The sequence below is a fragment of the Elgaria multicarinata genome, chromosome 2, assembly GCF_023053635.1.
Source record: "Elgaria multicarinata webbii isolate HBS135686 ecotype San Diego chromosome 2, rElgMul1.1.pri, whole genome shotgun sequence".
NCBI lineage: Eukaryota > Metazoa > Chordata > Lepidosauria > Squamata > Anguidae > Elgaria > Elgaria multicarinata.
The window spans coordinates 157,668,880-157,696,413 of NC_086172.1; the positions used below are offsets into that span (position 1 = coordinate 157,668,880).

At 43.8% G+C, this 27,534-nt stretch overlaps 1 protein-coding gene across 1 annotated transcript in view; it reads right to left on the bottom strand.

Moving 5' to 3' along the window:
- Positions 1–6,369: 6,369 nt before the first annotated feature.
- The window catches only part of LGMN (legumain), a 28,107-nt gene continuing 6,942 nt past the window's right edge, over positions 6,370–27,534 (bottom strand). The window contains exons 2-14 of the mRNA XM_063117978.1: positions 26,970–27,139; positions 23,341–23,438; positions 21,492–21,573; positions 18,830–18,915; positions 18,646–18,721; positions 17,019–17,081; positions 15,388–15,454; positions 13,884–14,002; positions 13,020–13,109; positions 10,760–10,960; positions 9,560–9,730; positions 7,747–7,814; positions 6,370–7,216 (exon numbers count right to left, since the gene is read on the bottom strand). Of these exons, the coding sequence (XP_062974048.1) occupies positions 7,177–7,216; positions 7,747–7,814; positions 9,560–9,730; positions 10,760–10,960; positions 13,020–13,109; positions 13,884–14,002; positions 15,388–15,454; positions 17,019–17,081; positions 18,646–18,721; positions 18,830–18,915; positions 21,492–21,573; positions 23,341–23,438; positions 26,970–27,110 (1,302 nt within the window). The 5' untranslated portion in view covers positions 27,111–27,139 and the 3' untranslated portion in view covers positions 6,370–7,176. The remainder of the gene's footprint in view (positions 7,217–7,746; positions 7,815–9,559; positions 9,731–10,759; positions 10,961–13,019; positions 13,110–13,883; positions 14,003–15,387; positions 15,455–17,018; positions 17,082–18,645; positions 18,722–18,829; positions 18,916–21,491; positions 21,574–23,340; positions 23,439–26,969; positions 27,140–27,534) is intronic.

The window sequence follows — 27,534 nt, forward strand, 5'->3', positions numbered from 1 at the left end:
GGTGAGCGCAGAACAATTATTTTATCAGGAAGCAGATGATGGGAAACACCTCAACCTGAGACCCTGGAGAGATGCTGCCCGCCAGTATTGGGTTTAGAACATAACAGGGTCTCAGGTTGAAGTGTTTTTGTAAACCGGCCAGAGAGCTTCGGCTATGGGGCGGTATATAAATACTTAAATAAATAAATAAATAAAAAATAAATAAGAAGAGCCATGTTGGCTCAGACCAAGGGTCCATCTAGTCCAGCATTCTGTTCACACAATGGCCTACCAGCTGCCCACAGGAAACCCACAAGCAGGCCATAAGTGCAACAGCATCCTCCCACCCATGTTCCCCTGCAACTAGTGTACATAGGCATACCAGCTCTGATCCTGGTATCATACAACCATCAGTAGCCGTTGATAGCCTTCTCCTCCAAGAATTTGTCTAACAGCCTATTAAAGTCGTCCAAATTGGTGGCCACTATGTCTTATGGTAGTGAATTCCATAGTTTAACTATGTGCTATGTGAAGAAATCCTTCCTTTTATCTGTCCTGAATCTCCTACCAATCAGCGTCATGGGATGGCCCCATGTCTCCCTATCCCCTTTCTCCACACCATCGTACCTCTCCGTCAAGCCTCCCCTCACTTGCCTTTTCTCCAAGCTAAACAATCCCAACTGTTATAAGCTTCCCCCATAGGGGAGTTGCTCCAGCCCCATTCATTTTAATTGCCCCCCTTTTATTAGGTGTGGTGACCAGAACTGTAGAAAGAATTGAGGGACAAATACTGTGATTTGGCATTTGTTCCTAAATGTGGATAAGCAGTCCCACAACATAGATGTTTGCATATTGTGGATTTTAATTCTGAAAATGACATAAGGCTTGTTTACATACAGGCTATTTGGTTCACATACCACCTGTCTGTACAGTCTACATGAGGGTTGGGGAACCTCTGGAGATCCAGGGGCCAATTTCCACCTCCACTCCCACCCACCAGGGGCTGCACCCCTCTCTGCTGCCAACAAAGTTGCCACCACCGCCGCTGAATGTGAGGCAATGGCAAAAACTTTCATGAAGGCAAGGTGCATAGGGATTGTATGGTGTTTATTTAGAAACAAATGTTGGAAAGTCTGGTGTGAGTTACAGCAGTGTTGCTTTATATAGAGAAAGTGTGGCACCACAGCATTTAGTATTGGAGGCAATGAGCACAGGCTAGAGCCAGTTTGAGACTTCAGATTAACTTACACATTGTCAACACTATTTAATCACAAGCTCTCCTAAAGTTGGGTGTGTATGTGAATAAGGCATGAGATATGGTTACTTGTTTCCTCTCTGAAGAGAATGCATAGCATGGTAGTGAAAATGCAGAAGATCATTGTATATTGAGGAGTCAGTGAAGCACCAGACTAAAGAGCTGTTGTGCCCGTTTGTTGAGGTGATGGAGCTAGATCCCCTAAAATCACTTGTTGATCCTCTGTTCCACAGAATGTACATAAACTTCTGGCAGAATCTCAAGGCTAGCAACTTGTTGCTTAGAATGGCTGAGAAGAGTGTTATCTTGTGGGCTAGCAGCCTGCCCATGATTAGGTCCAGTGTTCCCCCCGCCCCATGAGACGTTTTGAAGTCATAAGATCATGTCCAAAATGTGAGGGATCAAGGGGCAGTATATGAGTGGCTGGGACCCTCCCAATTCAGAGTCTCCACACAGGCTAATTACGAAAGTGGTGTGTATCAACCAAGGACTCCCGGTAGCTAGAGGGTGTAAGCATATTGTGTCTTGTAATTTCTTGCTTTATTAGCCTATTTTAGCTAAACACCTTTCCTTTATTCAGTGTTCATTGCTTCTAAATATCAAAAAAGAACCATTACCTATAACAAAACAAGTGGCAAAATACATCTTTGCTTCTTGCAGAGACAGAGGAAGAAGGAAGTGGAAGGGGAGGGAGCAGGAAATAGGATAGGCTCAAGCTACAAGATATTCCCTGTCGCCCCCTAGTGTTTGGAAGCATGCAGAATTGTTCCTATTATCCTATAACAAAATCTTGCTCTTGGGAGGCATATATGCCTAAGAGCCCTCCTCTGACTACTTCTTTGGGGGGATTGACACAGACACACAATGGCTGCCGGGGGCCAGGTGCTTGTCCTGACAATGCACAATGCACTATAGTGCACTGTTAAAATCCCTCATTGGGGAGGGCAGGTTGAGAAATAGTGGCTTAGGACAGCCTTCCCAAACCTGACTAGAATTCCCAGCATTCCTGGCCATGCTGGCTGGGGCTGATGGAAGTTGATACCCAACACATCTGGAAAGTGCCAGGATGGGGAAGGCAGGCCAAGGGGATTTCCGCGCCCCTACTTCCAATAATTCATTAGGCTTTTTGTGACTCGAACGCCTCAGCCATGCACATCACATCTTTACTACTTGGTGGTGTGCTGAAATTCCAGTTTTAAGAATAGCAAAAAAGAGCACTTGCATGGTGGTCATTGCTGTTTAATTGAATCTTTTTAGGAGCAATGTTATAATTTATAATGACTGGTAAGCTGCCCACAAAGTGGCGGTGACGTATACAGGAACAATAGTGCCTGGGGATAAGTATATTGAGGACAACTAGAACAAGCGATGTTGAAGTAGTATTTCACTGATTGTTTGTCTTAGGTGGTCAGTCCTTTCTGATCGTACAGCCCAACCTCTTTTCTGAGATTAAACAAACAGCAATGTCCTTCACCGAAAGCTACTGGCAGTACAGGGGCCCTGTGTCACCTGGAGTGATTTATCTCAAATACGAGGGAGGAGCAGGCCGGTTCACATTAATCTAGGAATGGGCCACCAGTTGTATAGAACCTTCTTTGAGACTCCAATCCATTGTGGAACACCATGTTAGCTTCCAGCAGAGTAAGGCAAAGCGCATTTAAAGAGCCTGCTGTTAAAATATATTCAAGAATGAATTGTTACCTCCCACCAATTCTCCCAGTATTTACAAAGCATGGGAGATTACTATTTACATTTTATAATAACTAGAGATAGAGGTAGTGGAGGATTAATAAATCAACCAACCACTTGTGGTTTGAAACAGATGGGGAAGAAACAGATGGGGAAGAAACATCCTTCATTGTACCCCTAATGGTCTCACAGCCATTTCTGGTAATAAAAGGTGACCTGGTTCATTTCCTGTGATTTCTAATGTGAGGGTATGCAGGACTGAGGATGCCTGCTAAGAGCAACAGCACTCTCTTTCTCCATACGAAATCATGACCACTACAGGTCATGGTTAGCTTTTAACTTGATACAAAGCTGGAGCTTCTGCATGATTCTAGATCAGCCTTTCCCAACATGGTGCCCTCCAGAACAGCTGCTACCTGTTCTGTATTATTCAAGACCGTAGAATATGAAACAACAGGTTTAAGTTACGGGAAGGTAGATTTCAGTTGAGTATCAGGAAAAACTTGCCAACAGTTAGAGCAGTCAAACAATGGAACCATGCACCTAGGGATGTGGTGGACTCTTATGTTGATGGAGGTATTCAGATAGAGACTGGACAGCCATCTTTCAGGGATGCTTTAACTGGATTCCTGCACTGAACAGGGGGTTGGACTTCATGGTCTAAATGCCCCCTTCCAATTCTGATTTTATAGGCTCCTCTAAATGAATGATGTGTTGTACTCTCATGATTGGCCACTCATGGAAGTTTTTGGGTCAATTTCATTACATCATCAACAACCAGGATGTCTCCTGCAAAATCTTCTAGAAATCTCAGGATGAAAAGAACCACTTTTAAACCACTAGGAAACATGCTCTTCTGCCACTAGATGGTGCTATCTCACTAGAACTCCATGGAAGTGAATGGAGAAGTATTTAATTCAGATCCCTTGTCTCCCCTCTCCTCTTATGTAACGCAGCCCATAACAATCGTGCCAAAGAACCAAAAAACAGATAAGCCCCAGGTAAACAATGTGATTTCCCTTAATGTAGAGATGCTCTATGTGTTAGACTACAACTCCCCCCACCCCAGTCTAGACATTTTCTCTCTTCCCTCAGCTGCAGTTGGAAGAACAGGGGGAAGGAGAAGCAGATGCAGCCAGGAAGGAAAAAATTAAAGAGAGCACTGAATAGGGTGATCTCTTGTTCTCTTCTTCAAGAAAGAACTAGCTCTGGGTAGCTAGTGGCTAGAGAGGGAACCAAACTGACATTATTTTTACTCTAGAGTCAGCATAGGGGCCCTCATTCAAATTGGACCCCTAGCATGGGAAGGCTAGTGAAGTCTTCTAAAATCAAAATTGGACCCCTTGTGCCTATTCTAGGGTAAAAATGAAAAGGCAACATAGCTGCTTTAAAAGTAGAACCGAGGGGCAAAGCAGAGCCTGAAAAGGTGGACCTCTAAACAAGATAATGTGTGCATTTTAGAGAGCCAAGGTTACAATAGCAACTAGCCGTTACCAAGTCATTCACTCTGCGTAACCTACTGATTTAGGGGAAGGTAAAAGAGAACGAAGAGAAAGTGTGAAGGAAAGACAGGGAAATAAAAACAGGGAGAGAGAACTGGAAGAAAAGCAGGGATGAGAGAAAGTGTAGGGCCACCATGGATCAATAACCTGGCTGAACAAAAGATTTAACCAGCTGGAATGAAGCCAGGAAGTAAACGCGTTATGGGTGATTTCAATAGTGTTGGCTTTTTTTTTCTTCCCCCCCCTAATTTGCATTTTAAGTCACATTCAAAACAGCTTGAATTCTTTTAATTTGAAGTATTGCAACACAAGTGGGCAGAAAGTAGATCTCCAGATGTTTTGGACTTCAACTCCTAGCATTCCTGATCATTGGACAAGCTGGCAGGGGGTTCTGGGAGTTGATGTCCAAAACATCGGGAGATCTACCTTCTGCTCATTCCTGCTGGAATGAGCAGGACATTATTTCCCAGAACATAAGTAATTAATATTGGGAGGAAAACTCTACCAGGACATTACATACATTTATTAATTTATAATATTTATATACCGCTCCCCATTGAAGATTTTGAAGCTGTATACAAGAGAAAATGAAAGTAAAAACAGAATAAAACACTTAAAACAGATCTTAAAAGAAGCAAATACAGTGACTCCTGGCTGGACATTAAAGAAAGGCTTCCTGGTTTAATGTTGTTTTCAGGAGTCACCGAAAGGAGTACAAAGTTGGTGCCTGCCTGACCTCCAGAGGCAGGGAATTCCACAGGAGGGGAGCCACCACACTGAAGGCTCTTCCTCTGGTGGACTCCAATCGGAGGATGGGTCTATGTGGAACCACCAGGAGCAGACCCTCGGATGACCTCAGTGACTGGGCAGGTTGGCAGGGGAGAAGGCGCTCTCTCAGGTATCCTGGTCCCAAGTTGTTTAGGGCTTTATTAATTATTATTATTATTATTATTATTATTATTATTATTTATATAGCACCATCAGTGTACATGGTGCTGTACAAAGTAATTCTAAGATTAGATGCAACTCTTATTTATGAAAAAAAGTTATCTGAATGGGAAGAAAAGCCATCCAGATAAAGGCTGCAATCCCATGCACACTAATTTGGGAGTTGAGTCTGACGCAATGGGATTTTAAGTAAAGGATTGGGTTGAATGTAATATAAATGGTTAGGACAGGTGCTTTTCAAAGTTCTAGAGCTCAGGGAAAACCTTTTGACACTATCTGGCTGTTGAGGAATCCATGTATTTCCAACATGGAACTCCTAGGTGCTGCAAAGGATTCTGTGGCACATTCTAGATCTACTTCATGCAGGGTTGCCAATCAAATTTGCCCTGCCCTACACTTCTCCTGCATCCGCACATCATATCAAGTCAATCTAAGCATTAGGCAGTGTGAAGCAGTTGCCTCAAGCAGTGGATGGTGGGGTGGCAGAAGTCAGGTAGAGTGGTGAGTGAACAGCTTCAAGGTGTTGGAGAAGAGAGAGAGAGAGAGAGAGAGAGAGAGAGAGAGAGAGAGAGAGAGAGAGAGAGAGAGAGAGAGAGAGAGAGAGAGAGAGAGAGAGAGAGAGACAGCCTGCCCTGCACCCCTATGCTAGCCTGCTTAAGTGTGGTAGAAAATGCCATCCCATTGCCAGTGTTGAAATAAGATTCAACTACTGGACCAATTCACTTTTCTACATGGAACTGGCATGGGGTGCCAACTTGTCCTTTAGTTCAGGCAACAAAATGTCTTCGGCAAGCTCCATTGAGTGTTACTAGAAAAACTGCCCTTCATTAATGCTTCTCCAACATCGCTCATCTCCTCACAGAACCCCTCCTAAACATCTGAGGAACAGATCAAAAGCCCTGTGTTAAAGAGGCTGAAACACAAACACACAGACGTTTGAGGCACAAGTTCTCACTCAACAAACCATCCATTCAAAAGAGAAGAGAGAAACACGACTCGAAAGTAAAACATGAGAAGCTCATGCACTTTTTATTCACAAGTTTCTTCAAATACTGCAAAACCTCCCAACAAGTTGTGTAAACATACAATTACATAAGAATCAGAAACATAATCGGCAGTACACAAACTCCTTCAGCGGAGATCAAGGAATATCTCGTCCATCCTGACTGGGCTTTGCGCCCTTGATTTTCTTACAGGCCTGATTATTTTAAAGTAAAACAGTTAATCTTCTCTCTGTCTCTCTTTTTTCTTTGCCGATGGCTTTTTATTCTTGAACCATGCAATGTAAAACTTTCAACTAACAGTGTCACCTTATGGTAATTAAAGCATTAATTTCCAATTCATTAAACAAAAAACAGGACACATTAATCATTACAGGCCATTTTGTGGAATTCTTTATAGGCAATTCTCGAAAAAGGCTACTATTAAAAACCTGAGTGAAGGGTTACAAACAAAGAACAGTTAGTTCAACTCGAACTGAGCACTTATGCAAGGTCGGCTACCTCTCTAACTCATTCAGGTTGCCAAAGAGTGGAACTAAGGAATATACACAGCAATTGTGAAAACTCTGATGAACTTGTTAATTCCAGGGACTTCAAAGCCGCTTCTGGAGTAGAACACCCACCCACACCCCTAGTGCGCAGAACCTGGCCAGAGCTGTCCAAGAGAGCTTTCACCATCAGGTTGCTATTGTTGTTTTGTAGTGGATACACTTAACTGGCCTCTTTGCTTTGCATTAATTCTTGATTTGATTACTAGCACATTCATCACTTTTTGCTGGATTACTGGACAGAGGCTTTTTGGTTAATATCCAAGGCACACTTGCTTCATGGCGAATTGTATTCTGCAAAAGGAAAATAGTGGTTAACAGAAGAGCTCACACTGCATTGGTGTATTTTAATGATTGAACCTGTCCAAATAAAACTCAATGTAAAGAAAACAAAAGCATTTCATAGAGGAATCCTTGCGTTTTATTTAATCTTCTACACTGCTGCTGGTTTCTAAGCTGGTTTTATACTGTAGACTTAAACTCTTAAAAGTTTTATATTATGTTTTATTGAGCTGTTGTATTTTATGGTTTTAATTGTTAACTGCCCAGAGAGCTTTGACTACTGGGCTGTAGAGAAATGTAGTTAATAAGTGAACAAACAAAATTCTGCTAATGACAATTACATATACATACATATGCAGACACACACATATATACACATACATACATACACACATATTCATACACACACACATACACACTCACAGATGTTTACTTACAAGAGATACTAAGAGCTAAGATACTAGCAGGCCAGATGTTGGTGACTTTCCAGCTCTTAAAACAAAACAAAACAGAACAACCAGGAGTATTTGTGCATAGTTTACCTTTCAATGGGATATCCTGCTTCACAGACATTGACCAAGGCATACAGTTGTCTCAGAGCATATTCGTACTGAAAACAGAAACATGAGAACATAAGAAGAGCCATGCAGGATCAGACCGACAGTCCATCTAGGCCAGCACTCTGTTCACACAGTGGCCAACCAGATGTCGACTAGGGACCAATAAAGCAGGGCATGGTGCACACAGGCTTATTGCCTTGGATACTGGAAGTAGCACACAGCCATCAGGGCTAGTAGCCATTGATGGCCTTCTTCTCCAAGAATTTATCCAACCCCCTTTTAAAGCCATCCAAATTGGTGGCCATCACTACATCTTGTGGGAGTGAAATCCATAACTGAACTATGCACTGTGTGAATAAGTACTCCCTTTTATTTGTCCTGAATCTCCCACCAATCAGCTTCATGGAATGACCCCGGGTTCTGTACACAGTATTCGAAGTGTGGTCACACTATAGATTTGTATAAGGGCAGTATGATACTGGCAGTTTTATTCTCAATTCCTTTTCTTATAATGCCGAACATGGAGTTTGCCTTCTTTACAGCTGCTGCACACTGGGTGGACATTTTCATCAAACTGTCCACCACAACCCCAAGTTTTATTTATTTATTTATTTTATTTATTACACTTATATACCGCTCCCATAGCCAGGGCTCTCTTGTTCAGTCACTTTCTTTCTTGTTCAGTCACTGCCAGTTCAGAGCCTATCAGGTTATACTTGAAGTAGGTTCCCCCCCCCCCTCCCACAAATGTGCATTATCTTACATTTGCTTACATTGAACCGTATCTGCCATTTGGATGCCCACTCTCCCAGCTCAGAGATCCCTTTGGAGCTCTTCACAATCCCTTTGTGTTTTAACAACCTCAAATAATTTGATGTCATCAGCAAACTTGGCCACTTCACTGCTCATTCCTAAGTCCAGATCATTTATGAACCAGTTGAAAAGCATTGGTCCCAATACCGATCACTGTGGGACCCCGCTATTACTTCCCTCCAGCAGGAACATTGACCATTTATTCCTACTCTCTGCTTTCTGCTCCATCCTCTCCTCTTATTCCATGACTGCTAAGTTTGTTCAGGAGTCTTTGGTGAGGGACATTACCAAAAGCATTTTGGAAGCCCAAGTAAACAATGTCCACCGGATTACCCCTGTCTACATGTTTGTTGACACTCTCAAAGGATTCTAGAAGAATAGTCAGACAGGACTTGCCTTTGCAGAAGCCGTGTTGATTCTTCTTCAGCGGGACATGCCCTTCTAAATGCTTACTAATAATGCTTTCAACCAATTTACCTGGAACAGATGTCAAGCTAATTTCCTGAATCCCCCCGGGATCCCTTTGCAGTTGCAGTCCAAGCATACCTGAAGGACCACAAGTTGACCACCGCTGACCTAGCCTAAGATGGCTTAAGCAACAAACCTGTACTAAGTCCTAGAAGAGACAGCAAAAGATGTTTCCCTCCATCACCAATCTTCTGCTTTCTAAAAGCAGGATCTCTTGATCCAAGTCCCTTCTGGTCCCAGAGGCATCAGTTAAAGTATAAGGTCTACCTCTCGCTTTATGTTTCGTTCAAGCGTATAAATACACATGCGCAAAATGTGTGCCTTGAAGCAGCCAGAAACTTTTTGAAAATAGCAGCTTCTGCTACCAATACAGACAGAAGCCTTCAGTTCTGTGCATTTCAGGCAGGACCAGGAATATTAGCGTTTCTAATGAGGCGCAGGCACCCCTCCTGCGCAAAAATACACAGCCTTCCATTTCAGAACGAAAAGAAATGAGAAAAAGAGAGACACCTACCAAAGGAGAATGCCAGTTGAAGCAACGGTTTTTGAAGTACTCCAGGGCCGAGTAATAGCAGTCATAATTTGTGAGTTTTGACCTGCTGGACAAGATTGGCTTGGCAAGTTCTTCAGAGTGGGTTATGGAGAAAATAATCTTGTGCATAGTGTCTTTGATGAGCTCTCTGGCCTGTACAGGAAGAGACAGGATTAACTTGAGTTGTTACCAAGATGGTCAATAGACTCCAATACCTCAAAACACCAGGGCGGGGAGCGGTGGAAAGATCTTCCATAGTTCTCTGGATTCCTTCCCTCCCTCCCCCCACCATGAAGTATTTTAAATTCATTTTTTCAGGCTGCCTGGCAGACTGTGGCCTGTGTGTTGTTGTTGTTTGTGTGTATATATACAGGCACATAGTGTGTGTGTGTGTGTGTGTGTGTGTGCAAAAATGACCCCTGGACTTCCCGAAGTTACCCACTCATGACACAGAGCATTCCTAAATGTTTATTAGTAAAATATCCTTAATTATTTTAATAATTAGGGAATGAAAGAACTAGCTATGCAGGGAACCTTATACAGAGGATTAAAAAAAACCCTTCCCCCCATGGCTTCTGAGTTTCTAGAAATTTTGCACCTCTAATCTTACATAAAAGTCTTACATAGAAATCATTTGTGAGAGTAATGGCTGAGTAGCAATATTAACAGCCTATCTTAAACATTTTATTCATTAAGACAAAAGAAAATATTCCATAATCCAAATGTATTCAATTCAAAGGGCGGAGGTGACGACAAAACATCATTGGGGAGAAATAGATGGGGAGAATGCTTTTTCCTGAATTTTTCATGGGTCACCCTCCCGGTCCTTCACAGCCCTATCTTAGAGCAGACTTATTGATCACAGTCATGACCAGCACTGGATCCAAATATCTTCGAGAAAGAAATTTCAATCTTGCACAGCCACTCTCAGCTGAACACCAGAGATGTTACCAGTTTTAAAGATGCCATTTTGTTCCAGCCCTTGTTATGTCCAGACAGCAGCAGCACTGGGTAGATCCTTGCTGCACGTAAGGTTTGGGCCATGTCCTGCCTGTTCCAACAGGAATAATCTCCACTGAAGGAAGCACAGCGTGGATCAGGGTAATTTACATGCGTGAAGTTAGCTCCTACCGAAGTTCATCTTACACAATCATTCATGTGCATCTTATCGTCAAGTCTTACCTCTAGGTGTCTGTTCATCTCTTGCACGATCAACTTTGCCTTGTGGCCGTCATTGGTGGCCATCAGCTTGCGCTTCATGATTGCAAGGGGCACATCGGGACTGGGAGTGAGGTCAAGATGGCTTACAGGAGGCAATGAAATGGGGGCGCTGGCGGATTGGGCTCTGCCTTGGAACTGCGCCACTTTCATATGAGCAATGGACTGCAAGAGAAAGGAAGGGGGGCGGAGAAGACCCAAAGTTCACTTCAATGGGGCAGCAGCAGTCAGGAGGCTGCGCTATTAGAATCATAGAATAGTAGAGTTGGAAGGGGCCTACAAGGCCATCGAGTCCAACCCCCTGCTCAATGCAGGAATCCACCCTAAAGCATCCCTGACAGAAGGCTGTCCAGCTGCCTCTTGAATGCCTCTAGTGTGGGAGAGCCCACAACCTCCCTAGGTAGCTGATTCCACCGTCGCACTGCTCTAACAGTCAGGAAGTTTTTCCTGATGTCCAGCTGGAATCTGGCTTCCTTTAACTTGAGCCCGTTATTCCGTGTCCTGCACTCTGGGAGGATCGAGAAGAGATCCTGGCCCTCCTCTGTGTGACAACCTTTGAAGTATTTGAAGAGTGCTATCATGTCTCCCCTCCATCTTCTCTTCTCCAGGCTAAACATGCCCGGAGAAGAGAAGATTGAGGGGAGACATGAAAATTACTCTCTTCCAGTAGAATTTTAGTATACTTTTAGTATACTTTTAGGATGTTTTTCAACAGTGTATACTATGTTTTTAATTAGTATTTTATGCTTGCTGTTGTTCCCCGCCTCAATCCAATCGGAGAGGCGGGTAAGAAATAAATTATTATTATCATTCCGCATCTTCAATTAGTAAATTAGGTGCTTTGAGCTGCTTCGTTAAAAGTATCATATTCTACCCCGTGATATGTTCTGACAGCTTCGAAACTGGTGGCACCAACCACATGCTGTAATAGTAATCAAAGAAAATATGTTTCTATATTTGATGGAGATACACCATACATTCTCCCTAGATGGGGGCAGTCTAAGGCACTGGAGACTGCATACATCAGGGATGCAGAACCTCAGACCCGGGGGCCAAATCCAGCCCGCCTGGGGGCCAAATTTGGCAGTTCAGGGTTCCAGCGATGGCCACATAACCTTCCCCCCTGACCGACTAGTGGTTTTCCAGCTTTTCTTCCATTTTCTCCCCATTCTAGAGGCTTAAGTGACCGCCAGTTAAAAGTTTAAGCTACAATAGACTAGTATTTTTGGTCTTTTCATTTGGGCCCTCCCCTTTCCCTTTGGAATGCATTGCCTGAGAGCTTCCCTTAAATGGAATTTGGCCCTTGGGGTGGAAGGGGTTTCACACCCCTGGTATCTGCCCTATAGCATTCAGTAGAGTTAGCAATGCAGAACCTCTTGGCCATCAGCCAAATGCAGACCTCCAGACCTCCCAGCCCAGACCTCCAGGGTCTTCCTTCATTGGCCCCATTCCAGGTTACTGGTATTATTCACTGCTTCCAAGTAGAAAGGGGGGCTCACACATATTGGGGCAGGTGAACTCCTGGATGCAAATGTCCCCCCCCCCCCCCGTTGTACACTGGACAAAATTAAGTGTCATTTCTGTAGCCCAATGCATTTTTGGTCTGGCCCCACCTACTTTTGGCTGTGGCTTCACCCACTGCTGAATGTGGTGTTGGGAAAACCCCGGAGAGGTTTCGACTGAGGTAATGTGGCCAAAACAAGAAAAATGTTTAATCAATCAATTAATTAAATTAATTAATTAAAGTTTAATAATTAATTGCAAAGCTGTCGATATATTTTCAGGGGTGTGATTACTTTCCTGCAAATCTAGGCATCGGCAGCTTTCATTTGAGACTGTTCCAAACTCAAACAAATAATATTTAGGGGTTGAAACGTAGTGAACAAAAATTCGTGTCCCGTGTTAATATATAGATATATCCCCATACAAAATGGGATTCATACGTCAAAGGCAAATACAGTAGCTGACCCAATCCGTACAGTATTTAATGCTATTCACAGAAGTAAAAAGAAAGAAAAAGCAGTCCTATCCTTCATGCGTAGAAAGAATTTGACCATTTCAAATGGAGCTTCATATTTGGACTCATGTCAACAAAGAGAAGCCCTTCTAGTAGTAGCTGCCAAGGCTTGTCGTCATCCTCTTCCACCTATTATTTGACAAGAAGGTGTAGACCAATATGGATCCAAAACAAAGTTGGCCTCTCAACAGTCACTCAAGTACTCACCAAGTTGCCAAACTGCATCACATGGCTGGTGTTGGTGCGTTGCTTTACCAACACAAACTGCTTATGGAGAGTTTCTTTTTTCAAGTCCTCCTGCGGGCAAGGGAAGAAAAAAGTACAGCATTTACATAGACACCGGCTCCCTTTTACTGAGACAGTAAAAGAAAATTGCATGTGATTGAGCACATGTAAACAGATGGCTTAAGCACATCCATCCAGACACGTGTGTGTGTGTGTGTGTGGGGGGGGGGAACCAAGCAAAAAGCACTGGTTTGCCATCAGGAAAGCTGACACAGTAAAAAGAATTGCTGACCAATTACCCAATACACTAACTGTGCCTCGATCACTGCTTATACAGAGTCAGCTACTCAGAGATGATGGCTAGGAATAGTATAGCCACCAGTGTTGAATGCCAGTACTAGTAATCTTTCAGTTGATTTATTTATCTATTTATTTATTAAAAGGGATGTATGCGCCAAAGAACACATTGGCTTCTGTTCTCCAACGCTAAAGGCCCATTCAGGCTCTCAGCAGTTAACAAGTAGCTCACACCCGCACCAAAAGACAATGAGCTCGCCTTTTGGATAAATACCTCCATGTTAACCCATGAACAACTCCAAGTGCCCCTGTCTGGATATCATGGAAACAACCCTAGAATGTGGCATACAAGGGTTGTTAAAGCAAACAGGAACTGGTTAGAGTGCGGGGCGCGTTCCTGCAATTCATGTGTCAATTAATCCACGATTTGCTGCCAGATGCTGCCATTATGTCCAAACAGGGCCAAAACCATTCTTAGAATAATAAAATACTGTAGTGTCAGATAACTGTTAATACATATTGATAAAGTAGCCATTCCTGGCAACTCACCACGTCGGAATCCTCCATCCAATTGACGCTGTAATAGTCACCAAGGAATGTTTCCCTGTCTCCATCATAGTAACATGCATATGAAGATTCCTCAGCACCGGAAGCAGTGGTGGCATACACTGCAAGAGAAACGGGAGAGGGTGATTGACTTGCTCCTTGTGGCTAGCATGCAATTGTCCAAAGGTCTGATCTACAACAACCCAGCCCAATGAAAGTGCCCTCCTTAAAAAAAAGGGGGGGGGGGAAATGGAGAAGCTATGACGGGAGAGAGGTTTCCATGCACACATTGGAGATCCAGTCCATTCTGGGCATGGAAAAACAGTGGATCGTATTCAATGTTATTCTTACTTAGAATAGACTCACTGAAATGAATGTGGCTGAAACCGCGCAATCACTGGATACAACCCAGTTGTTTCAATTGTAATTAAGTGTTTCGCTTTTAACAATAGCTTCAAGTTAAGTATTTAATCTCAGTTGGTCCTAAGCCCTATTTGGGCACTGAAACCTGTAAAGCAGTTATCAAGGAAGTACAGGCCAATCCCATTGCCAGAGACGAATTAGTGTGACCCCAGTGAATACACGATTGGTACATATCTGAAAGGAACCCATCTCAGAATACAAGTGATGCACGTAAGGTCTCGCTCTGCAGGGTCAGATGCTCGGGTCAATGCAGGTTCCCAGCCATGTGGAGAGAGCCCTACACCTATACATGAAGTCTCCTTCAGACCAACATTGATTACCCATCAGCTGGGGGTGTGGCAGGCACACGCACGGACTCCTGGGAGGCAAATCTAGTCCATGCATTATCAACAGCCCTTTCAATGTGTATGGTACCCACAAGTACCAAAACCTTTAAGAAGGTGACTGTGCTGCTGAATATGCCTACTAGAATGTCAACTGTTCCCCAAGTGCATTATGCAGAATGTACCTTTGGAAGGGAGAGGTCTTTGATCAACAAGCTAATTATGTGTGGTCCACTTTGGGGTGCTGCTGTTGAGCAAAGGCTTTAGGTCCTAGGGCTCTGAACTGTGGGGGTTGTGACCCCACCCCTTGGCATGGCACAAAACACAATGGGATTATGCGCAATGGGAACCTGGATGAGATTGGCCACTGTCAGAAGAAATACAGACTTGATAGAAATACAGACTTGATAGTTTTGAGTTCTGTTCACATACATTGTTGGACTCTCCTCCCTGCTCCCCCAATATAATAATTTTTAGAACTAGAAGAACTTCTTCTTTACCCCTTCCACACAGCCCAAGTAAGTATCTGCTATAAAGGGCAAAGCAACTTGGTACCCTTCAGACATTTTGGACTACAACCCTTATCAGGCCCAGCCATCATCAGGATTATGGGAGATTTAGCCCAAAATACCCAGAGGGCATCAGCTTGCCTACCACTTCCCTTCAGCTGTATTTAATACTACTGATCTTTCAAGTACTGCTTTGGGTACAAGTAATAACGGTTGATAGATCCCAGACCAAAATGCTGACTCAGCACTTACCATCGATATCATCAGGTAGATGATCCATCATTGATCCAGATTCACATGCTTCAATGTAAAACACCAACTACAATTTACAGTAGACATTGCGAGTCACATTTTAGACATTGGTCCAACAAAATCTGGTATTCCCTAGTTTTTCTGCCAAGTCTCCTTCTCCCAAATATCATTAACCCACTCTTTATCGCACTTTGCTCACCAAGCATTGACTTCCTCACACATATACTGCCAGCCATATCTCTAGGCCAGAAGTGTTGACTGTCTTTCAGCCTGACGGCCAAATTCCAAAGAAGCCCATGGAGGCTATATTCCAGTAGCGGCCAGGGCTGAATGCAATAGGGGATGGATTGAAGACAAAAGGGGCGGGGCCAAAATAACAAAAACACCAGCAGATTTCATCTTAAACCTCTTATTGTTAGTGACTAAGCTTCAGAAGAGACATTTCCACCTTTTAGAATAGAGGGGGAAATGCACAAAATGATCAGAGGAAAGGGGCATGGTCATCTGGGAAACCCCAGAGGGCAGGATTGGGGCCCCAGGCAAGTTGGATTTGGCCCATGGACCTGAGGTTCAACACCCGTGCTCTAGCATTTTAGGGAAAGTTTGTAAGTTGTTGTGAAGTCATGGGAGTTGGACATCTTCCAACAATGCCAGAGCATGGTGTGATTACTTGCCATTTTTAAAATTCCAATTTTATTTCAATTGTAGTTTTATTGTATTTTAAACTGGGTTGCTTATTATTCAAGCTGCTTTAAGTGGAATAGAAGACAGTGGCTCGGTTCAGACAACACAATAACCCATGGTTCAATGACAAATCACATTCAACCCATACTCAAATCTTGAGTGTGGCTTATCGTTTTGTCTTCTGAACCCAATCATTAACTATCCAATCTCTGTTCTTCTCTAGTCTCACCAGGCCTCTGTTTCAGGCTGAGAAATTCCTCTTGAGATAAATAGCTAAGCAAGAAAAACACTTTGGCAAACTCTCACCATAGGAATTATTTTTGCAAATGCATATTGTATACCTTTCTTTCATCCCTGACACCCGACCCCCAACTTCAAGTAGTCTTCAACTGGGACTAGTTACAAAATGTTGTGGTGCAGAATGTGAGTCTGTCTTGGCTAATGAAGGACTACCACTTGGAGAATTGAGATTGCTATTATTGTATTTAATTAAGGCCCCTTCTGGCTTCAGAAAGGTATAACTCCAAGCATGTCAAAAGAAGGTTCCCTCAACGGGCAGAGATGGTAGTAAATCCAATGACAGAAAAATAAAAATAGAAGTTTTTTACCACTATCCTTCTTCATTCTAAAAACTTGATAACTTGTCCTTTCTATTAACAACTGTAAATCCTACAACTGTAAGTCACAAAATCATCCTTTTCCTAGCCTGGTACCTTCTAGGTTTTGGACTACAACTCCCAGCATTTATTAATTTATTCCATTTCTATACCGCCCAATAGCTGAAGCTCTCTAGGCGGTTCACATGTCTGACCACTGGCCATGCTGGCTGGGGCTGATGGGAGTTGATGTGCAAAATACGTGAAGGGCCCCAGGCTGAGGAATATCATACTATGCAGTTCACTTGGCTGATACTCCTTTTCTTTAAACCTGGTAAATAGTAAATTTACCCTCTTGTATTTCTTGTGTTCGTACATATATCGGATGGTCTCGTTCAAGTCTTTCACATTAAGCTGCAAAACAAGAAAATGTCCATTCAGATCCCATCGCTATCCCGCAAAGGAATGAGAAATGCACAAGAAGCGTTTATACATCATGTGTTGGACAGTCAAAGTACTTCAAATACCTTATCAGCAATCCTTACCATAGCCTTCTATGACAGTACCAGGCTGTTATCCCTATACCACAGATTGGGGTGGGGGGGATGACAACGGCAGGAGGAAGGCTGATCATCCAGAACTCAGATCCTGCTTAGCCAAGCATCCCACTGGGTGTTCTGTGAGCCTGACCAACCTCACAGTGGCATTGTAATTGAAATAAATCCCTTGTACTTATTTATTTGTGGCTTCTAGCTGAATGTCTAAGCTGTGCCTCCAGGGTAGTGTCTTATTTTCTTTCTACAGTGAGTAGAACCGTGGAAAACCTACCCAAAGACACAGTGAGTTGAATGGCTGTCAGTCCACCAAAGAAATAGAAACTGCTGGTGGAGTGGATCCCCTCCCACCACTGCAGCCCCCCAATCCACTCCAGAGAGTGGAGAACCCTCTGGAGATTTGGGTAGTGCACCTGTAAGGAGAGCATAGGAGAGTCCGGTTGGGCAAACAGAAATCTCCTCCTGTGATGATGGATAGCCCCATAGTTTTACAGATGTGAAGTTTTGCTGAAAATGTGACAATGTAACCATGTATCTGGATCAGATACATTACAGGATTTCAGGTAGTAGGCTTGGGAAAGGGATGAGCCTTAGAAGAGTAAGAACGTAAGAAGAGTCCTGCTGGATCAGACCAAGGGTCCATCTAGTCCAGCACGCCATTCACACAGTGGCCAACCTGCTGTCGACCAGGGACCAACAAAGCAGGATATGGTGCAACAGCACCCTCCTGCCCATGTTCCCCAGCTACTGGTGTATAGAGGCTTACTGCCTCTGATACTGGAGGTAGCACATAGCCATAACGGTTAGTAGCCCTTGATAGACTTCTCCTCCAGGAATTTATCCAACTGGGCATGTTTAGCCTGGAGAAGAGAAGATTGAGGGGAGACATGATAGCACTCTTCAAATACCTGAAAGGTGCAGAACACGGAATAATGGGCTCAAGTTACAGGAAGCCAGATTCTAGCTGGACATCAGGAAAAACTTCCTCACTGTTAGAGCAGTACGACAATGGAACCAGTTACCTAGAGAGGTTGTGGGCTCTCCCACACTAGAGGCATTCAAGAGGCAGCTGGACAACCATCTGCCAGGGATGCTTTAGGGTGGATTCCTGCACTGAGGAGGGAGTTGGACCCGATGGCCTTGTAGGCCCCTTCCAACTCTACTATTCTATGATTCTGTGGCATCTTGTGGTAGTGAATTCCATACTTTAACTATGTGCTGTGTGAAAGAGAGTCAGTCCAAGTTGGGAGCAGACAACACTGGGACAGGTGAACCCATAGCCTGATCCTCTACAGAGGGAGCTTCATGTACAATGTATTCCAAAACGATGACAAGTTGGAGTTTAATATTACAGCTGTTGCTAGACTTGTAAAGTCAGACAAACATTCTCAAGTTCTCTGGAAGTTGCAGTGGGAGGAACTTACCTCATCTTTTGGAAAACACAGAAATCCAGGGGCACCATGATCAGTGAAATAGACGAAGATGTGATCTTTGGGGCCACTGCAGAGAGAGGGAGAAATCTGTCAACTTTTGGGGGTAGCAACAATATTAAAATATATGAGTGAAGAGAAATCTCCTTAGAATATATTGCAGCTTCTTCCCCGTTACCTGTTGAGTACTCTTCCTGATCCTTTGTTCTTTATTGCTTCAGCATCACCTTTTAGCACAGCAAGGAAGTTCTCTGGTGTTACATCCTACAGATTGGTAGAGATTTGAAGTTCAAACACAGCGATAGTGTTCCTTTTTATTAATAGCATGCATTAATAAAAACAGAGCAGTTTACTTTTATGTATTTCTTTCTAAAATGTTTTCGTTGTCCTATAGCGAATAGCTTTCAGGGTGACGTACAGTTAAAACGCACAAATAAAATCCATATAAATCAAATCAAAATATAATAAAACAAATCGATTAAAAAATGGCAGAGACTAGGATAAGCACCAAAAGAAAACCTACAAACACAATGAAGATATAACTAACTTAGAAACATCACATAGGAGAAATAACAGAGAATTAAAAGGCCCAAGGGAATAAAAAGATCTTTGCCGGGCACCAAACAAGGTAACAAAGAAGGCACCAGACAGAACTATCTGGGGTGGGAATTCCATAAGAGGGAGGGCTACTACTGAAGAGGCCAGCTCTGGAGTAGCCAAGTTACCTCAGCTCAGGTACCTCAGAGTACCTGAGCTGCCATACCTCAGCATGTGTGAGCATTCAAAGCAGGGCCTCTCATGATGATCTCAAGACTCAGCTAGGAATATATGAGAAGAGATGCGCCATCTGATACCGTGGGCCCCAAATTCTGAACAGCTTTATAGGTTAACATCAGTACGTTGAACTAGGCCGGGAAACAAGCCAGGAGCCAGTGATACAATATGGCACCAACCTTGTCCAGCATTCTGATCCCAGTAGCAAAACTGATGCTTTTGAGAAGCCCACAAGCAGAACAGTACCCTCCTGGTTGCGTTCCTTAGCAATTGTTATTGAGAGGCAAACTGCCTATGATATTGGAGGTAACATATAGCCATTATGACTAGGAGCCATTGATAGCCTTATCCTTGTTTAGAGCTCTTTTAAGAACTGCCCAATGTGGAGTTCAAATACTTTGGAAGCTTATCAGGGCTTCCTCCTCCATGGGATCAGTAATGGTGGAGAGAGTCCATGGAAGACAGCGGCTCACCATACAGATCTGCCACAAGTGTCCACTGGGAGTTTCTAACCTGCACTCGATTCATGTGGGGAAACAGAGGCTGGGTTCACACAACACGCTAAGCCATGATGGTTTATTTTCAGATGGAAACCATGATGGGGTTGTGTGTTGTATGTGGGATGGTTCTGCCACCTACAGTGGTTTAATCTGCCCAAACACCCCAATCTGAGAACCCACACTCTGCAAAATGGGGATACTGGGCTGTTTGCATAAACTATGAGGCATAGTGGTTAGCAACCCATCATGGCTTAGCGTTATTTGTGAACCCAGCCAGAGAGACACACAGCAGGCCTGGCCAGCCCCTCCCACCACCACCATGAATTGAATGCATGTCTTACATGGTGACCCAGAATCCTTTGCAATGGGCTGGCATCCCACAGGCAGAGAGACATCAATATGAAACGGGTTCTTGGCAGATAGAAAGGTTGAAAACATTTCTGCGCCTGGACTTCGGAAGCTCCAAGTCCGTTTTGCTGAGATCTTCACATTCAGTATAATTCCCTTTCTTTAAAGGTAGGTGTGGGCAACCTTTTTAACCTCAGGGGCTACAAAGCCTCAGGGCTAACCAACTCACACCAATCACTTTTCTCGCCACCCACAAGTTCCACCACCGCCTTCCACGCCCTGCTGTCCAGATGAACATCGCCTGCCTGCACTGCTATTAAGATTTTCCCTGGAGCTTAGTAGCTACAAAGAGGGGGAAGGATTAAATTTTGTACGCAGTGCTCTGGAACTCTCTTCCCAGGGACGCTAGACTGGTTCCCTCCTTGATGTGTTTGTTTCAGGAGGCCGGCAAAGACTTTTTTGGTGAATAATCGGGACCTCTGTCTGTCCTAATAGACTTTTGAACTGTCATTTTAAATGTTTTAATATTGGAATATATTTAATACATTTTTGACTTTGTATATTTCTATTTATAGGTTTTAAATGTATATGTTTTAAATTTTGTAATGCCGCCTTGAGGTCCAGCATTGGACAAAAGGCGAGATATAAATTAATTAATAATAATAATAATAATAATAATAATAATAATAATAATAGAAATAATAATTTCCCCCTTGCTTGGAGAGCGATGCTTGGAGAGTTTTTCAGTGAACAGCAGCCCCTTATGTCTTGCAAGAAACCACTTTTGAAACCAGGGGCAATTTTAATATTAGGCCCGTATAAAATGCCTAATATTGCACAAATAATATTGCATCCCTATTTACATGGCTAGACCAAGTTTTTTCTTTTACCAGACGCCCTTCTTTAAGTGCACAACAGCTGAGCAGTAGACACAACCATTCTCAAATGACCTTTCCCCCTTTTTGAAGCCATCCAATAAACCGAACTAGTACAGGAGGAGGGGAAGAACTACAAAATTACTTACGGATTAACAGCCTTGCTTCACTTTAAATATATGGTACACAGTTAACTTGTAGACAGCTAGGTAGGCTATGTGGAAAGTGAAAGTTTCAGAGCTGAACTGACCAAGCCTCCAGGTGGATTAATAGAGCAGTTTCAGAAAAGGATGATTGTTCAGAACTAACAACATTCCTGGACTATCGAGCAAGGAAATCCTACCTTTTTAACATAGTCCTTTGGCGTCCCTTTGTACACATCTGGGCCACCAGGTCTGTTGATGATGATGCCTTTGGTTGGATTCCTGGAAGTGGAGGGATGGATGTAAATACTCGTAAAAAGTCAAAAGGTTAAGCTAGTTTAAATTTAAAGAGTTATCTTGTTATCAACATGCAAGGGTCTTGACATGTCAAATGAATTGTACTGTTAGCGGACATCTGGACGTATTAGCTTTTCGCAATTGGTTTGAACAGTAGCTTGTTCTAGGTACATACAGGCTTTGCGCTGCATACACTTGCATGTTCACAGTGCCATATATTCTATCCCATCTTCCCCACGAGACTCAGGGTAGGTCATACATATTTCTAAAGGCTTATTTATATATTATCTATTTAAAACATTTCTTGATCGCCTTTCCAGGTAGAAGCCTCGCAAGGCAGCTTACAATAAGATACATAAAAAAGATAAAATATTAAAAGCAATAAAGACACAAACACAATAAAATAGCAATTAAAAACAATAAAAGCCAACAATAAAAACCAGCAGGAACAACAATGGCAATAGCAGCAACAACAGTACTTCTATCATGAGAAGGTCAGAGTCAAATAAAAAAATTTCAAGGCCTTCTTAAAAACCTGCAAGGATGATGCATGGCGGACCTCTGATGGGCGCTTGTTCCAAAGGTGTGGGGCCACTGCAGAGAAGACCCTCTCTGTGGTCACCCACCTAATTGCACTCACGGGTGGGCAAATGAGAAGGGCATTCATTTCTGATTTTAAATTGTGGGCAGGCTGATATGGGTGAAAATGGTCCTTCAAGTAACTTGGTCTCAAACTATTTAGGGCTTTAAAGGTCAAAATCAGCACTCAGAATTGGGCTCAGAAACACACCAGTAACCAGTGCAACTGGTGCAGTATAGGCGTTATGTGTGGTCAAATCACCTTGCCCTCACCAATACTTGGGCAGCCGCATTCTGCACTAGGTGAAGCTTCCAAACCATCTTCAAAGGCAGCCCCACGTACAGCACATTACAGTAGCCCAGCCTGGACGTGACTAGTGCGTGGATAATTGAGGCAAGCTCCGTCCCATCCCGATAGGGCTGCAGCTGGTGTACCAGCCTAAGCTGGTAGAAAGCACTTCTGGACACTGCAGCCACTTGTCCAAAGATCAGGAATGCTGGGAATTGTAGTCTAAATCATCTGGTCACTAGACTGGAGAAAGGCAGCTATAAACAAAGCAAACATTGTGGGACTGAGCAATTTGATCTTCCAACAGAGAATGGCATGTAGCAGCACAGTTGAGATGCAATGCCAAGTCAGCGGAGGCTGGTGGCTCTGATGGCAGTGGGGGAGTAAATCCGCCCCAGGTTTCAGTAAAAACTCTAAAGGAGCTACGCAAGGTGCTTCACCACCCCACTGACATCGGAATACCAGCCTCTACTGTGCCAAGAAATAGCTTAACTTTAAGAAAAGAAGCCGGTGTGAGCCAGCAGCTCACGTGTTCCCCACTTTGCACAGAAGAAGAGGAAGCTGGAAGCTTTGAATCTGAATGTAACTAAAGTTTCGTGTTACTTCTGGACTCAGGAAACTGTGGCTAGGTCAAACAATCTGGATTTTCCTCTTTCTGTGAAAAACAGGAAGCAAAGCAGTCGAGCCTGCCCTTGTGAGGAGGCCGTGATGCAAGTCCCAAGATCTAGTGGTGGAGCCATCCTAGCAGCAAGTGACACTTGCACTTCTGCACAATGCGTTAGATGTCTCGTAACAGAAACACAGCGTTCACATTCAGCACAGCTGCCAAGAAGCCGACAGAGAGCAGATGGATTCCACTTTCTTGTTGAAAGTTTGTTACTTACAGGACATTGTCAGCAATGTCATCATACATCATAACAATAATCTGTTCGTCTGGGATGCCGTTCCGGTGCACAATCTGGTACGCATGGCATGCATCAGCCTGAAAGACATAGGAGAATCTTCTTTACTAGATTCTTTTTGACCTGGTGTGGGGACAGGAGAAGCTGTCACATTTGCAATGGATTTTGGCCAGGAAGTCTCCCCCTTCATACAAAGGAAATCTTGAAAGAACATTGTTTAGCGCACACACAGAACACTCTCCCAATAAAATGCTTACAGGTGCATAAACCAACTCTGCTTGTTGCTGCGTCTGTGCAAAACTCGATCACGTGCTCAAAAAATAAGTCATGTGATCCCAACGACAATAGGTCTGCATCACTCCTTTAGGAGGCTTTATGCTTTCATTTTGTGGCACTCAGCTTCCAGAAGCTGTTCAGTCCCCCAAACCACTTCTTCTAACAGCCAACTCAGCTGGCGAGAGCAGACAGAACTGTAGCCAGAATGGGGCCACTGAGAAACCAGAGGGAGGTCTCAGCAGGCCAGGGGGGGGGGACCTCCAAAGTATGCAAGAATAAAGTTTTAGAAAAAGCAACAACTACTAGACACACGCCAATGAGAAGCGGGCCTGATCAGCTCCCAAAGAATGCTAAGCTTCTGCTCAGGATGGGAATGGAAAGGCTGGCTGAGGGTTGGGGAGTGGGGGGAAGGAGAGAGGTAATGGAGTCTTCTGAAACCTGGCATGGCTGGCTTGCAGACACAGAAAAGGAACACCCCACACTGCAACATTTTGTTGCTTGTCTCACTCGTTCACAGGAGAAGCAAGCTGACATTGTCTCCTGGTGGATTCTCCCTCACAGCTAGTTGAATTCTCTCTTGGCAGAACTCCCTGGAGCAGAACTGCAAGACAGTTTTGAGCACGACTTCACCCCGTGTTATCAGGAAGTAGCGCAACACACAGGTGCAAATCTGGGAATCCCCAGAGAAGGGGTTAAATGACTGGCTGTGGACAGCAACCCGAAACCATGTGCACATGCAATTGCAAGGTGAAGCAACGCATCATGTGGACAGGGGGAGAAGAGGCAACCAAATGTCAGCTTGAGGACAAAATTGTCATGTGCGTTCATATTTTCCTGGATTACTCAACACATCACTGTAATCAGAGGCTTTTTTTTTTTTTGCTTCAGTAACTGTACTCTCAAAGGTCACTGTACTGGAGCAAGGGCAAGCTAGTCTAAATGGGGATGGGACTGCAGTGCAGGGTGGGGTGGGCTGGATCAATTGTGTGAATGATGCTTCTACTTCGCTTGAGCAAAAGATTCTAAGCAGTCTGTAACAGGCAGTCTGTACACCAGGTCCTAAAGCCCCAACTTGTGAAAGACTACAGTTATGCCCAGAGAATGACTCCCAGACTTCAGCAAGTTCTCCTGCTGGTGGATGCCATCCAGGACCTGCACAGTCCTTTCATTTCCTTGAATAGCTTGGAGAAAAGGTGGGGGGGGGGGGGAGAAGTGAACCCAACAGTTTCACAACACACTAAAGAGTTCTTTACCAAAGTATTTGTTAGTCAAGTACACAAGGAATTCCACTGCAAAACCACCACAACTGCATTGTGTTCCAATATCCTGTTTAAACTAACAGATTTTTCTCTCTCTCAGAAGTGTCTTTTCCTTGTTCACCCACAATACCCCCTGGGGAACTTGGAGAATAGCCTCCCCTGATTACCTTAATTCACAAGAAGGCTGGTACAATAGCTTTGGCTATTGGGCGGTATAAAAATATAATAAAAATAAATAAATAAAATACAAGGAGAGGTGTTCCTGCAGCTCTTTAGGTCATGAGCTGTTTAAAGCTTTCAAGGGAAGCACCAGCATTGGGCCCAGAAGCAAACAGGCAGCCAGTGCAGCTCTTTCACAGTTGATGTAATAGGATTCCGTCTGGCTGTCTGGATACAATTCCAGCTGCCACATTCTGCACTAGCTGAAGCTTTTGAGTAGCCTTCAAGGGCAGCCCCACATACAGTGCATCGCAGTAATCCAGCTAAGAGGTTACCAGGACATGAACCAAATTTGACCAAAATTGACTATCTCCATCCAGGAACACTTGCAGCTTGCAAACCAGCTGAAGCTGGTGAAAGGCACTCCTAGCCAATTGAACTTCAAGTTAATGCAGAATCAAGGAATAACCCACCCACCCCAAGCTATACACCTGCTCTTTCAGGGGGAGTGCATCCCAATCGAAGGCAGGCTGCACACCATTCTTAGACATGGAAACACTCCCCCCCTCCACAGGAGTGCCCCTCCATCTCATTCGGTTCAGGGTCAGTTTGTTGGCTCTCAACCAGCCTATCACTGTTTCTGGGCACTGGTTCAGCACCTGCAAAGCCTCACCAAGGTAACTGAGAAATAGAGCCAGGTGTCATCCGCCCACTAATTGCACCGCATTCTAGATTGCCAGATGACCTCATGTAATGTTCGTACAAACATTTTCGCCAGAGGTCTTGGCGTTCTTGTTTAAACACTTTGCAAAACCCTGGCACCAGCCTGCATAATAAGCTGCGTGGCAAAATGTTTTCATATGCACACATATACTGTACATGTTTTAATTTGGTAGAGCCACCTCGAGGACCAGCATTGGAGGAAAAGGCAGGATATTATTATTATTATTATTATTATTATTATTGCTCTCTTGATCACTCATAAAGAGCATATAAAGCATTAAATGCATTCTCATATAAAGACTGAATCGTTTGAATTCTAGCAAATGCATCTGCTCTGACACACTGTTAACTTCTCACTGAGCTCTTAGGGGGAAGTTCTTTTATGACAGACTTGGAGGCTGGGGTGTGGGGTGTATTCAGTGCCCCTCTAGGCTGCTGCAGGCAGGGCAGGAGGAACAACAGAGGCAATGCAGAGCCGAATGCTATATCCCGCTTCACCACCACAGGTGGTAAGAGAAGATATGTGCAAGTTCTAGACATCTAATAACCCTTGGAGGCTTGGACAGCAAGCACAAGCACAGAGAACTGCAGTAAACCCCCTCTCCAGATTGTAAGGGCAAACTTTTAGGGTTGCAAACATTTAGTCCATTAATTGGTTAGTCTGCTTGCAAGTCAGATGGCCAATGACTTCACCCCAATAATTCTTCAAGTCAGTTCATGTATGGCAGCCTTCCCCAAGCTGATGCCCTCTAGATGTTTGGGACTACAACTCCCAGCATTACTGTCCAGTTGGGGCTGATGGGAATTGAAATCCAAAACATCAGGAAGGGACCAGTTTGGGGAAGGCTGATGTACAAAGAGCTGACACTTCATGGCCGCACTGTCTTCATGTGCCAACTTGCTTGTGTTGATAGGATGCTGCAGAGAAAATGTTCAGGCTCACCACAACAGACCACTCTTTTCAGGTCTTGCTATTTACTGTTTTACTCTGTACAACACCATGTACATTGATGGTGCTATATAAATAAATAAATAAATAATAATAATAATAATAATAATAATAATAATAATAAAAACACACCAAGCAATGCAAACGCGTGCAAGAGCCAACCCTCAGTGTGGGGGAAAGACTCAATTAGATTCAACAGTGTTGCCCCTTCAACCAGTCAACATTGGTCTTTAAAGCACTCTTACCTGGTGTCTGTAGTTACCCCAGTCATAGGAACCAGCAACAATGACAACCCAATGCTTGCCCCCATCCTCAGGGTCCTCCAGGGGAAGAGCGCAAATTCCCAGGATGCAGCTCAGCAGTGCAGCTAGCTTCAAAGCCATCATCTTCCTTATTTACTCAAGAACTATGGGAACTGTAGAACACGAGTAAAACGTCAGGCAAGCAAAACAAACCCATAACAACATGCCTATAAAAAGAAGTTATTTCACAAGTAGAGTTCAAAGTCCACAGTAAACAAAACATTAAGACCTATTTTGCATGTAACACTAACCCATGCCTTGGTTAACCCATACTTTGTCTTACCCAGGGTTCGTCTGGCAGATGATCGAACAAACTGCTGTTTGTTTTTTCACTCCCTAGGTTGCTTGTTTCCTTCTTCCTTCAACCAGTCCCTCGCTGTATCCCAAATGCCTTTGCGGGCGGTACTGTAACACTGGCGTGCAGAGTGGCTGTAAGTCACAGCCCAGCTTGACTGAACAACATCTGCCCCAGTGTTGCAGGACAGTGCTGCTCTATGAAGAGAACAAA